The 13,348-nt window shown below is 37.8% G+C and overlaps 1 protein-coding gene across 1 annotated transcript in view; it reads right to left on the minus strand.

Moving 5' to 3' along the window:
- The window catches only part of PLCG2 (phospholipase C, gamma 2 (phosphatidylinositol-specific)), a 65,755-nt gene that overhangs the window by 21,929 nt on the left and 30,478 nt on the right, over positions 1–13,348 (minus strand). The window contains exons 7-18 of the mRNA XM_010579670.1: positions 12,754–12,837; positions 11,258–11,301; positions 10,013–10,085; positions 8,878–8,979; positions 8,612–8,730; positions 7,110–7,195; positions 6,027–6,147; positions 4,361–4,529; positions 2,570–2,674; positions 2,260–2,349; positions 1,079–1,257; positions 43–243 (exon numbers count right to left, since the gene is read on the minus strand). Coding sequence (XP_010577972.1) covers positions 43–243; positions 1,079–1,257; positions 2,260–2,349; positions 2,570–2,674; positions 4,361–4,529; positions 6,027–6,147; positions 7,110–7,195; positions 8,612–8,730; positions 8,878–8,979; positions 10,013–10,085; positions 11,258–11,301; positions 12,754–12,837 — 1,373 coding nt within the window. The remainder of the gene's footprint in view (positions 1–42; positions 244–1,078; positions 1,258–2,259; positions 2,350–2,569; positions 2,675–4,360; positions 4,530–6,026; positions 6,148–7,109; positions 7,196–8,611; positions 8,731–8,877; positions 8,980–10,012; positions 10,086–11,257; positions 11,302–12,753; positions 12,838–13,348) is intronic.

Raw genomic sequence — 13,348 nt, forward strand, 5'->3', positions numbered from 1 at the left:
ACTGTCGTAACAACCCTAGTGCTTGCCTTCTGCTGTACGTACTCTTTAGTCTCATGAGGGCTGGGATTAGGCACAGCATCAGTCAGACGCAGCTCAAATTCAGCACATCGCAAGTGGGCCTCCTTGTAGTGTTGAATGAGATCATAGATGCTATCAAAAGTGAGGTTGTCTGTCAGGTAGTATTTCACAGTGTCCCCATCACTTGAAGAACGGATCCGGCAATGCTGGACTCTACCTGACCTCCTGAAGAAATTAATTGGTGCATGAGGAAAAGAAAGGCTTTATAATAGGTTTTCTTCTTTTGAAGTGTTTCCTCACCCATTCCTGGTCAACTACTTGGTGAGCTTGCAAAGAGGCAAAAAATCTGTATCATCTCGTAAAACAACCAAAGTAAGAACAGCAACAAAAATCCCAACAAGTAAGATTACAGGACCAAAAATAATAATTTTCAGCCCACAGTGGTTTAAAATCTGGCATACACTTACTCACTGTAAAATTTGCTCTGACAGCTCTCTGGGTCAGAAATCCATCTGATACACTATTCCTCATAATGTCCCAACCAGAAGAAAAAGACCCCAGACTACCAAAAAACCAAACACATCCCCCAACCCCCGAAAATTCTTTATTGTTTTCCCTCTAGAGGATCCTTTCATTGAAAAGATCAATTTCTGCTAATAAAGGTATGCTCATGAGACTACCTTTTCAGTGTAGAAACCAGTAATTTATCCCTAAATTAAAAGATCAAATTTTGGCCCACTCATTGAGGAAATAACAAATCCTATATCCTATCCTGCCAGAGCACTAGAAAAGTTTGGGGAAGGGGGGGTCAAACCAGTCAGTCCTCTCTTGACAACTGTAGCACTTTGAATAAAGCCTACTCTGCCAAAATGCACTATGCTACACTGAAGTTTAATTTAGAGAGTAGCCTTTCACAATCCCATCAATAACATTCTAGTAATTATAGCAACTCTTCACTCTTATTTCCTCTCAGCTATAAACGTATACTTGAAAAATACACACATTTTTGTCCATTGCCATAAACCAAACAAAACCCACATAACAATGACAATCACCATACCAGAATGACAAGGTGCAATCATTAGGGAAAGCCTCACTTTCCCTAACTAGGAATGTCCCATCCTTGCCACCCATTTCAGCACAATATTCCTGAAGCAGTTTCTCAGCAGTTGTTCTCCCCTCTTTCATTTTCCCATGGAACCATTTCTCTTTTAAGTGCAGTTCAGTACGTTTCACCTCCTAAACCAGAAAATAAGAATTTTTATAGTGCATTTCTAATTTTATGATTTTGAAACAAAGTACTTATTATTGATATAACAATCTACTATTTCAGGATTTCAGCTCTTCGTAGCCCTGAACTCTGCTTCATAAGCAAGCAATCAGCTTTACAGTTACCCTTGACTCTCCTCCCCAGTCAAGCCATCTCTTTGGAGCAGTGATCCATTTCAGCCTTATTCAAATATGTCATCAACAGAAAGTGAACAAATGCAGCAATACAAACACTGATTCATATTTTCAAGGCAAAATACAGTACTGCTAATTCACAGTTTCTAATCAGCTTTTTCCAGGATTCATCTGTGTTCTCCATTACACATTAATTATTTTACTAATATTAACATCTAGGTGAATGGGTAAAATGTTCTGTATGTGCAGAGATCTCTGAACCATGCACATACACGTTAGCAATGAAAGAGCGTGCATGGAAACCCAAAAGGTCAGAACAAGAAACCATGCTGAATATCACTGCTGTTGCAACCCTTACTGAGCCTCATGTTTCTGCTTTACCATGCACAAAAGCCAACTAATACATGCTCACCTGTGACAAACACTTTGCAAATGTGAAATGAACGTGCACTCTGTAAGAGGTGTGCCGTATTACTAACACAACAAACCTTAGTTCATCATACTGTCTCATTTGAGAATAGCAATAATACTTAGCCAGAGGCATATAAAGACTTTGACTGTCCGTGCATGCCTCAGCATTAGCATTTAACTACCAAAATTATATTTTGTTGTCTTTGTACTCCTCTTTGCAAGTCCTCAATCAGCCAAGGGAAAAAATTATTTTCTTAAAAATAGGGTTAATTGGAATACCTTGGCAAAGATCCTTTTTAAAATTTTTTATCTCCAGATACACTTGTTATCTGACATGGACCCTCTACAGTTTCAACATCAACATAAAAAATACACATCTGTAGACACTGAAATAATCTGAGAGAATAAAAAGAAAATAGCCATCACCTTTGATGAATCTTCATCAGCATTCTGTTCTATATCATCGCTGAATGAAAGCTTTTCATCAGCAATAGCACAGTAGTGCCGAGTCCATTTCTAAAAGTTGAGAGATATTAAAACCATTAACAAGACAGAGGGAAACTCACTAACTACAGTTTCAAAACAAGGTATAATAATAAACAAAATACCTTCTGCCCCTCATTCACATCTGTTCAACTGACAATATTACTTATACAAATATTGAGAAAATTCATGTAAATTTCCAGTTATCACACAAACTAGTAACAAACTGTAGCAAATACTACATAAATAATACCTGTTCTATTGTGTCCCACATGTAAAGTTCTCCTTGTTGCTTTTTTTCTTCTTTCTTGTCTTCCAAGTTCACATCAATGTCTCCCTTTGGCCCCAGTTTTTTGTGCTTAAAAACAAAAAGCACCACTACATTCATACACTCACAATTTAGTAAAGGTATCATTCAAGCAATGAAGAAACAACTAGTTTGATAAGAGCTCACTGTTCTTTAGATGACAGAAAACATGAAGTGACACACAAAAAGAAATACAGATAAAACAATAACCCCTCTGCAGAGAGCAAGACATAAGGAACAAAACCCAAAACAAAACAAAAAGATAAGGAATTAAAATGAATGAAGAATTCATTCTTCCACAAGAAAAATGAGCAGAAGGGAAATTTTTTACGAAATGAGGGGTAAATTCTACTTTCTTGAGAGTGCTCGCAAAAAACAGTGGCTCAAGGGGCTAAGGGTAACATCAAATACTTAACTGCAGTTAATGATGGGATTAATCGTCTCCTATCTAGTAGCTCTCAACTACATTCAGTTCTGCGTAGCCTACCGTAGGTAGATTTCAATTTGACAGGCTTATCTGAAAAATGCCACAGGCTCCTAAAGTAAGAGCTCCCTCTGACTGTTTACTGACAACATTTTCCAAACAAAAGCCAAATAACACAACTAGCTTACTGGCAGGGGCTGATCTATTTAAAGACTCTTTAATGCTCTTTTAGACAGGACAGAGCGATATGGATGTTCTCTTGTGCAGACTCATAGTAGTTTGTAATTCCTTTTCAATCAGATCTGTCGTGTTATTATTCATGTGCCTATGCATCTCCCCCTCTAGGCTCTGCAAGGTAACAATAGACAGTTTGGAGGGAAAAAAACCCAAAAACTTAAGCACAGAGCTTTTACACCTTATAATGGGGTGCTATTATTTCCAGTCTTACATTGAAGAGCTGTATTCTTATATCTGTCTACCCTTATTTCTTCTGTTCACAAGTTTAATACATAGGAAGCAGTACTGTTAGAAGAGCTGGAAAACTCAAGCATGGACAAAAGTAATTATTATTTTACTAAAGAGATCGTGAGCAGCCCTCAGATTCTCCACCTAATTATGCCTTTCAAAAAGTTCTACTGCAGTTTCAATCTGAGAAGTCTTCTTTTAGTTATCTGCCTCGTGTTGTTGCACAACAGTACTGAGGAAAGCATCTGTACTGCCCAGAAGGTAAGACACTCTAATAGGAGCACCTCCGTTTTTTACAAGTGGCTCACTAAATTGCATATTTAAATCACACTGAGTTAGTAAACACCCACCAATTTTTGAAGTTTCCAAGCAATCTTGACAACTCAAGTGTGTAGCCTGCAAGTGCTTTGGGTTTCACTTGAATTAGAGGAATTCTTCAGGAAAAAAAAAGTTAATAACACTAATCTAACTTTCTATTCAAGAACATACTTTTGTAATGTTTAAGCAGGCCACATTGTGTAGGAAGTCTATGATAAGCATCTGCAGCAGTGAGTCCTTGCTGAAATTTAGCAGTGACATTTCAGGAGCTGGAAGACCTTTAGAAAAGGGCTGACATTCAATCTGACACTTGTACTAGCAACACTTATTGCAAAGAAAAACCAACAGCAAGCACTTTAATACATAGTTTTACAGAACTCTGTACAATATTGCAAAATGTTACTACTACACTCTTTAAGCATGGGGTTTCTTGTCTCTCAACAGAAACTAAGCTGTGAAGCCCGAAGTAGTATTTCTGGCTCCTGCTCTTGTTTTCCTATTTTATCTACCAGCGCACAAAGCAAGCCTACCTTGATGATTATTTTTTCTTTCAGCTGGGTTGGTGATGGTAGCTGATCTGCACTGGCTTCAATAGGTTTCATTAAAAGCTGATCCCCAAATACCTCCTTGAACACTTTGGCCATGTGTCGCTGCTGCTCCACACTACAATGCTCTTCAATTGACAGAATGACTGGGTATCTTTGATGGAGAAAACAAAGGTGAATGAAGACAATTTCTTTTTGCTACAGCTGGCGAGGCAAGGAAAACAGCACCCTCTCTCACATCCCCCAGATCAAAGAAAATATTTAAAGCAAACAAGAAGACAAAAGGAATAGACACACAACAGACAATAATAGATGTGCAATCACAGAATTGTTAAGGTCACAAGGGACCTCTGGAGGCCATCTAGCCCCAACCCCTTCTTTGGGAAGACCCAATTCCTAAATTAAATCAGGTTGCTCAGAGCTTTGTCCAGCCAAGATTTGAACACCTGCAAGGACAAAGATTCTTTCCAAGCTCTTTGGGCACAGTTTCAGTGCTAAAGCACCATTATGCGAAAATTTGTTCCTCCTCTCCTCAAAATTGTGTCTTTTTTCCTTCACATGCACTCTGAGAAGAGTCTGGGTCTATCTTCTCTATAATCATCCACTAGGTAGTGGAAGACAGCAACCAGACTCCCTCATTAACCTCTTCTTGAAGCTAAACAAACTTAGTTCTGCGAGCTTCCCCTTCAATATCGTGTGCTCCAGCCACAGCACTAAAAACTGAGGCAGAGAAAGCATGAGTACTTCAGCCTTCTCCAGTCACTGTCCAGTTCAGTAGCATGCTCACATTTTTCTTAATCTTCCTTTTGTTGCAATTGTACCTGTAGAAGTCTTCCTTGCTGATCTTCACATCCCTCAGCAATTTCATCTCTGGATGAGCTTTGACTTTTCTAATTTTGTCCCTGCATATCCAGGAAATACTTCAATACTCCTTCAGGGCAGCCTATCCCTTAATGCAAGTAGGGAAAGCATCACACTGCATTCACGGTACTGATGGTCTGAAACCATAATGCACCATGAATTATGGTTGTCATTAACACAGTATGCCCATGCAGACACTATCCCACATGAGAAAATAATGCTTCTTTATGTCCAGCTGGTAAAGTGGAAAAACAGGACACTGGCAGCCCTATCTCTTTCCCAATTTTGGGGCAATATTTTTCATGTCAAGGACATCTCAGCACAAGTTACAGAAGGGCAGAGCAGAGATGCAGATTTAAACCCATGTTATCAGTCCAGGAGGCATGCTATGAATTCTACATCTTCTCAGCTAAGACCTCCCCTAAAACATGAACATCACCTGATAGACATATTGCTTGTCACTTGTAGTATTTGATTACTTTTAAAAAAAAAATTTAAAGACAAACTATTCAGCATTTGAAGTTTCACACTTCAATTTAAAAAAAAGAAGACCCAAGCAAGAAGATGGGAACCACTGTAGGGTACTCACTATCTTCCCTAGCAGCAAACTGTTATATAATGGGACTTTACCTCAAAACTGAATCTATTAAAGACCCACATTTGGCAACAATGAAGACTACTGGAATGTCATTATTCTCCTATTACTTTTTGCTCTAGATTACAGTGAAAATAAGTTCAGGAAGGTCTAAGCATATGAAAACAGGCTTAAGGAAAATAAATCAAAGCTTACTCGGATGCAACAAAGGCATGATCTTTGATTGCCTGTACTACATCATCAAATTTGATCTTTGTTGTCCGTGTCCATCCGTGGTAAATGATGGGTTTCCCATCAGGACCATCCCAGCAATCCACTAGGAAAGACAAGCAGTGGAAAAAGGAAGAGACCAAGCAGTTACTTAAATAACTCTAGTAGAAGGCATACATCCAAATCTTCAGTGTTCCACATACCGAGTCATAGACTTTAATGTTCTAATAAAATATTCTATTAGGTGAATTTATATCTCTCACAGAGGAAATTAAGTTCACTTAAGTAAGAGCAATACAAATAAAATACAATATAAAATTTTCCCAAAGTATTATCATGTGGGAATCTAGAAATAAGGAATTCAGGCAGCTATTATGTCAGTCTACTCATTTACAATAATTTTCCAGGGATAAATACACTCCAACAAGTGGCAAGTTGACAGCTTATCTCTTTTGTTGATTTTAACCCCGAAATTCTAATTTGAGATACATTTTGCATTAGCCAAATTGAACAGGCAGTAGCAACTAGTTTTATGAAGTAACTGGTGAAATAACATGAAATTAAAGTAAAATTTCTCAATAAGGTACACAAGCACAGGGATGAAGACACATACACAGTTAGTGGAAAACAAATGCACAAAGACATCAACTGATTTACAAGCAAGTTAAACACAATGACAAATGGCACCAAATTACAAAAATCTCTCTCCATTAGGCTTGTCTGTATTACAATGAAGGCAAATAAACTATCTATCTACACTACACAAGTAATTCCAGTTTAAATCCTGCGCTTTCATATAGTAGATCCAAGATTGAATTTTTGGCGTACAGTGAGATTAGATTTAGAAAGACCTTTTTAAAATTCCAAGGGAACAAGAATCAGAGCTAGTGAACAGGGCAATAGTGAGGCATAAGAAAAACAATTTCAGGAATCAGTGTTTTTTATATGACTAACTTCAGAAAACAAACTAGTTCTTAGTTTCGGTTCTTTTTTCTTTCTTGGTAAACGGGGGAAACTCTATTTATATGGAGAGCGTGTTACAAACCACTCAACAAACTCTTTACTCACACTCAATACATCGACATCCCATTCTAAGGCACCTAATGTAAGCTTCTGTGGAGGATTCACTTCGAAGCTGGTCTCCTGTCAGATATCTAAGGAGTAGGAGGAAATTGTAAAAGACAGGCAGTCAGTTTCAACCATTTCCCGCTCACTCACTGGGCAACATTTTTTCCCCTGTCATGGAGAATGTATGTTGGTTTTGGGGGTTTTTTAGTTTGTTTGTTTGTTTTTCTACTTGCAATGGAAGAACTGGACTCTGCTGAACCTGACACCATCGGATTTTTGAATGGACCAGATTATAGGAGATTAAAGGCTCAATCTAAAAGTCAACCAACTCTGACACATTTCTGGAGAGCAAATTGTGAGCTTTGAAACATACCTAAACCTCATCATGCTGAAGCATAATCGTGTTGGGGGGGTGTGGAGGGTATTTAGAGTGATACCACACCCTATACTTCAAAATACTAATAAACTATATCCATATCCACTTTATTTCATTCCCTGCAGTATTTTATTCGTTCATCTCTCCTCCCTCTCTTTACACCTTCTTTCTTTTCATTACTTTGCTAGATGAGCAAATCCCCTTTATTTGAAGACAGTTCAAACTCATCATCACATAGGTTTGTACTTGGGCTAAAGAGCTCGCATACCACAGACTATTAAGGAAAAGGGCTGGATACCTTAATACCTTAAACACAAACTACAGAAATCAGCAGGTAAGTTACTAAGCATAAAATTCTAAAAACAGTAACAACAAAAATACAGTCCCCAGGCCTTCAAGTCCTGGCTGTAAAATAAACTCAAAGTAACAAAGAAGAGCATGGATAGCAAACTGCAATCTTCCTCTGCCTCCAGCACCTTTGCCTGTTCTAATCCTTGTCACCCAGGCGAAGACCATGAGTAGCCACATCCTGATCAGTAGATGTGCTAATTTAAGGTCCCCATATTCCTTTCCCACTCAGGATCAAATCTTTACCACTTTGTGACACTGTAAACTGTCAGAGTATCTATCTATAGTGCACATCACTGCCTCCTTTCCCAAGGCAACAAATCCACTACCCTTCAGATCACAGTAACTGTATGGGATTTTCCCACAGGGCAAGTGGGGTCCTTATGGCATTCTTATGTTCAGGTACAGTTAATGCTGACACTAGCTCAACGAGGCTATTGGTGCATGGAAAAATGGAAGCTCCTTCCATAACTTTAATTTCTGAAAGCAGAGAGGTTGGAACAGTCTCCACTCAAGACTTCTTTTTCATTTTCTAGCAGGATTCAGGGTTTGGGTTTTCTGGCAGCTGAGCTCAGTTGTATCTCAAAACCTCTAAGATCTTAAGAGAAGGGGAAAAAGGAGTCCCACAAACTCTATTTGCCACATTTACATCACATTTTAGGAAGGTTTCACACATCCATGCAGTATATTTCTGGCATAATTTTGAAGTATTTCTTTCTCCTAACAGGTGGTAGGTCTGTTTGAACAGGGATAGACAATGCGACTTTTGGTAACTTACGTGTTATGAGAGGAAGAAATCCAGTAGTGGGACAAAGGATTATTCATGTCCTGCGCGTCTATTGAATCATATTTCTCATCCCAAATACTGTTTTCTTTTGCAAAAAGGTAAGTGAGGAACTACAATACAAAGAGAGAGACTGAATTTAAATGCTTTTACCATACAAGACTAAAACCCAGAGGATCTGCCATCCAATTAACAAACTAGGAACTAACGCTGAAAGAAAAAAGTCCACAAGGAACTATTGAAAAGTATCATTATCTTACCTCATCAACAAAGAGGAACGGTTCAGCAGTTTCTCTCATAGTGTCATCAATAAACTCCGTCATTCGTTCTCGGACTTTACTGAGATCTTGTGCCCAAGATTCCTTCAGATAATAATAATACAGTAGAAAAAAAAAAAAAAACTTTAGAAGTGGTGTTATTCTATATAAAATCAAATAAGGAACAGAGAGACCTACAAATGTGATTTACTTCTCTCCCGTATGGCTAGTTTACTGTCAATATATTTTATTGTATCCATATATCTTAAGAGTTTCCTCCATGATGTCTAAGGGGGAAAAAGAAGATCTCCATCTCGGTACCTTCATATAGATTGCAGGCTCACAAGCTACATACTACGTATGTACATATATGCACAGAAAAAAGCTGGCCTCCTTGAAGGACATGCCTTAACTACAATCTCTCTCATTTCTAAGTGCAATCTGAACATCCTTTTAACACAGTGAAATAGGGAGAAAAAGAAAGTAGCAAGCTTATACAGGAAGTGTAGGTCTCACTTTTCAATCATATTTGCAAACCCAGAGCTTAGCAGCGCCTAGCAAATGTCGCACAATTTTTCCCCATGGTGTCTGTGCTAAATAACATTATAGAAGACCACGAAGACACGGTTCCAATCCCTGTCTCTATCCTTATCTGCTTGCTGGTATGGGACATTGAACTGGCTTCATTCAACAGAAAATTACCTTTGACTTGAATGCAGGCAGTCAGCTCAGCTTTTTATGTAAGACCTGCTAAAATGGGGGCATGGCCAAGGCATTACCCACAGATGTACCTATGATGACAGCTGTAACTAGGCCAGGCTATCATCTTTGACATACATCCAGTATTTTTTTCTAACCTTGTCTGTTTATCTACATGACTAAATGGAGACCTGTTAAAACCTTATTTACTGCGTCCCCCTTCTCATCCTCTGGTGCACCTTCAGAGTCTTTATACAGATGAAAAATAATAGTTCTTGTGAACTTCAATGGCAACAAAGGAGGAGAAATCTTTCCAAGGCCTAGTATCACAGCTGACATCAATCATATTCTATGACACATCACTTTTCTTTTTAATGAGCATAGAATTCTGTGAGACAACCTCATGAAAAAGAACTCAGAACTTCTGCAACCTTCCCACCTGCTGCTCATGTAGCAGAAATCTCTGAAAGTCATGGAGATGAACTGCTGAAGCATCTGGACGGTCAGTATTTCTTAAAAAAAAGGGAAAGTGAAGATAAATAAATAAGAGAGCAAGTGTCACCAGATATTATAGCAGAAAATTACATGGATTTGTATCTTGGATTTACAGTATAAATGTGCTGCCACCACCAAGAAACGTTTTATAACTTCAATGGAATTTAGATTAGGCTTGTAATACTGTATTATCTAATTAATGTACTTTGAGCCTTTAAATAAAGCTTCCTGGATCCCTGATGTACTTTTGATAGTGATTCATTGGGAAAACTACCAAATCTGTGCTCATTGCTTTATAGCAAATGAGCAGCATTCACTTGACAGGGGTGTTGTTAAGTTTAGTTGAGGCATACAGAGACACTGTTCTTTTACATTATCATAGAGCCACACTTCCACAAATAACTCCTTCCATGTATTATTCAGACAATCTACTGTGATAGATCAAAACCTCCTGAAAAAGGAGGCGAGATGCAGCTGCACCAAGCAAAAGCAGCCCAACTGCTTTCCCCTTTGTAGGGCACAAATGCCGCATCATCTGGTACCAATAAGGTATTTATAAGCTACCCAACCTTGATAAATCTGTGCTTTTAAGCAGTCTCATGAAGTTAAATTCATATGACATGATCAAGGGCCAAGGAAGTATGCAGTACACTCAGAGCAAACTTTTTAAGTAACTTCCTTAATCTGTTAGTGTAATATTCAAAACCAAGATAAACTGGTTTAATTCACAGTCAAAATGTTAGTAATGCCTGTGACCTCCTTTTTCATGCTTTACACATCTTATTTAGATTTTCAAGTTCACCAAGCAAAAGATGCAGAAACTGTCACTATCAGCACTCTGCTCAAGACTAGGCAAAACGTGTGCACCATACCACCCTCTAGACTGAAGTTAAAATTTCTCCACCAAATCTCCTTCCATAGCTCTGTTCAGCTCTTAGGAAAATCAGAGGATAGGTGACTTTGTTTGTTCAAGTCCATACCATTTTTGTAGTCAGAAAGTAAAAAACATTTATCAACTTATATTCCAGACTTATTTCCATGGTAAGTTCACCTTTCTGAATGCAAAAAGATGTACATTTCACTTACTAAAGCATCAGAACAAAACAAACAGTGATGTAATTAAAAAACAATCCTATAGCACTACAACTATACAGAAATGTGGAAAAATAATACAAATTAAGAGTCTCACCCAAGAATGAACACAGAGGAATCCTTTTTGAATTCATCAAGAATCTTAAAAAAAAAAAAAAAAAAAAAAAAAAACAACACACAAAAAGGGGGAAAAAGGTGAATAATAAAAGAATATGCAATTTTCTATCTAATTCCATCTAATAATGTCCATGGTTTGGGAAGGGGAAATATATGCCTGTCTGCTCTAGAGAAGCTGCGTACAAGTTGGTAAGACACATTTTTAATTAAACGCATAAGAAAAAACATACTGCCAAGGCTGGCAACACTACTTCAGGCCTTTCAGCGTGAACGCATGCAATTCTCAGGCAAAAAACTTGCTATTGATAATGCACCTTATACACACAATCAGTCAAGTTTCTGGGGAGCTTTTACTGTTTGATATCCCAGAAAAACTGGAATTACGTATCATCCATCATATATATTCATGTGAATATACCACCTAAATTGCTTCCAGCTTGGCACAGCATAGTTACAGATCACAGGAAACTTATCAACTGACACAAAGCAGTTGTTGAGCAAACTGAGGATTTTCTTTGAAATGATCCACGAGGGGCGATAACAAGAGTTTAAGGAAGTCAGATAGCCTCCTTATTCTGTGTTTTACTCTTCAGCTTTCTGCTCAAGCTAATTAACTAGACTTTCACCACCAAAACTAAAACCCTGTCAGTAGATGGAGATTCTTTATTACTTCACAATAATTTCAGCATCACTTTTAAACAGCACAAGAAAGCTCCATTGCCAAAAGAAACAGCACTGACTGACTATCAAAGCTTCTATTTTAGCAACTGCAAGTTGAATCAACAATAAGCATGTCATCAACAAAGACATGCAACTTATTTCACACAGTTTTAAAGGGTTCCTAACTTTCAGAGTCACTAAATGTATGCAGTTTCCACCAGCTTCATGAATCTGTGCAATGAATACATGGAAACAGTAGTCAGGCAGCTGCCCGTATAAATTAGCTAAAATGTAATTCCACTGCATTCATGCCTCCCAAGGACTGTCTGACACATGTGTTGTAGTGGAATCACCACTGGTAATCTCCAAGCATAAGAGACCATGAGAACAATAACTGTTATTTGATGCTCAGGATACATCCTTGTGATTTACAGAATGTTCTTAGCAATAAAAGATTAATACATGGAAAAACCTCGCTCCTATCACTAAAAAGATCAGCCAAGCCTAATGAAAAGACATTCTACAGCCTGAACAAACTCACAAGAAAAGTTCTTCCTAGGAACCCCATTATATCTGTGCACATCTCTACTACCAACACACAAGCAGCAACATTAATGACTTATTCATCTTCTTAAGCCAATTGCTGATGGTAACTGTCATCTACACATCAAATACAGTACTATACCCTTTTTCTGTTACAAGAATGGGGAAAAAAAGAAAATTAGTAACAAACAGAAACAAAATAATAATCAGCATTCACTCTTTATTCTGATCAAGCAGTTTAACAGTATGAAGACTAATTATGAAAAAGCTTACCGATTTCTGTTGTTCAAACATGATTTTCTTGTAGAACAAATGAAATTGTTCAAAACTAAGCTCTTCCTTGTGAGCGCCTATTTCCTACAATAGAAAGTAGCAATTTAGAATTCCCTGAACTGCATTTGTACAGCAAACAAGTTACTCTTACTCCAACTGCCACCCTCTCAAGCATTCTGTTCTACCCCAACTTCATTTGTTTTAACCACTTGGAATTTAGAAAATTTATTTATTTAAGAATACAAACAAGTAAATAGGTTCTTGGTTTGTGACATAGTGCTCCTAGTCCACATCTTTGGCCTCGCATTTTGTATACTGACTCCATTTCCACTATGTTACTGAGAGTGAAGTAGTGCATCATTTAGTCATTGTTAGCTGGAGCAACAGAAGCAAGAATGTATGCTTTAAGGGTGGAGAGTTGGAAAGCAGGAAAAGGTGGGGATATTTAAAATTCCTGTAGGAATGGAAATGACCTTCAGAAGTTATTAATGTTAGCACAAGCTGGCATGAAAAGGTTATTACTTGATCATATTGCAAAAAAATCCTTTTTCTTAATATATTATCTTAAAGATAAAACAGTTTCCTATGCACTTGC

Source organism: Haliaeetus leucocephalus, unplaced genomic scaffold, assembly GCF_000737465.1.
Source record: "Haliaeetus leucocephalus isolate CR32 unplaced genomic scaffold, Haliaeetus_leucocephalus-4.0 Scaffold668, whole genome shotgun sequence".
NCBI classification, from domain to species: domain Eukaryota; kingdom Metazoa; phylum Chordata; class Aves; order Accipitriformes; family Accipitridae; genus Haliaeetus; species Haliaeetus leucocephalus.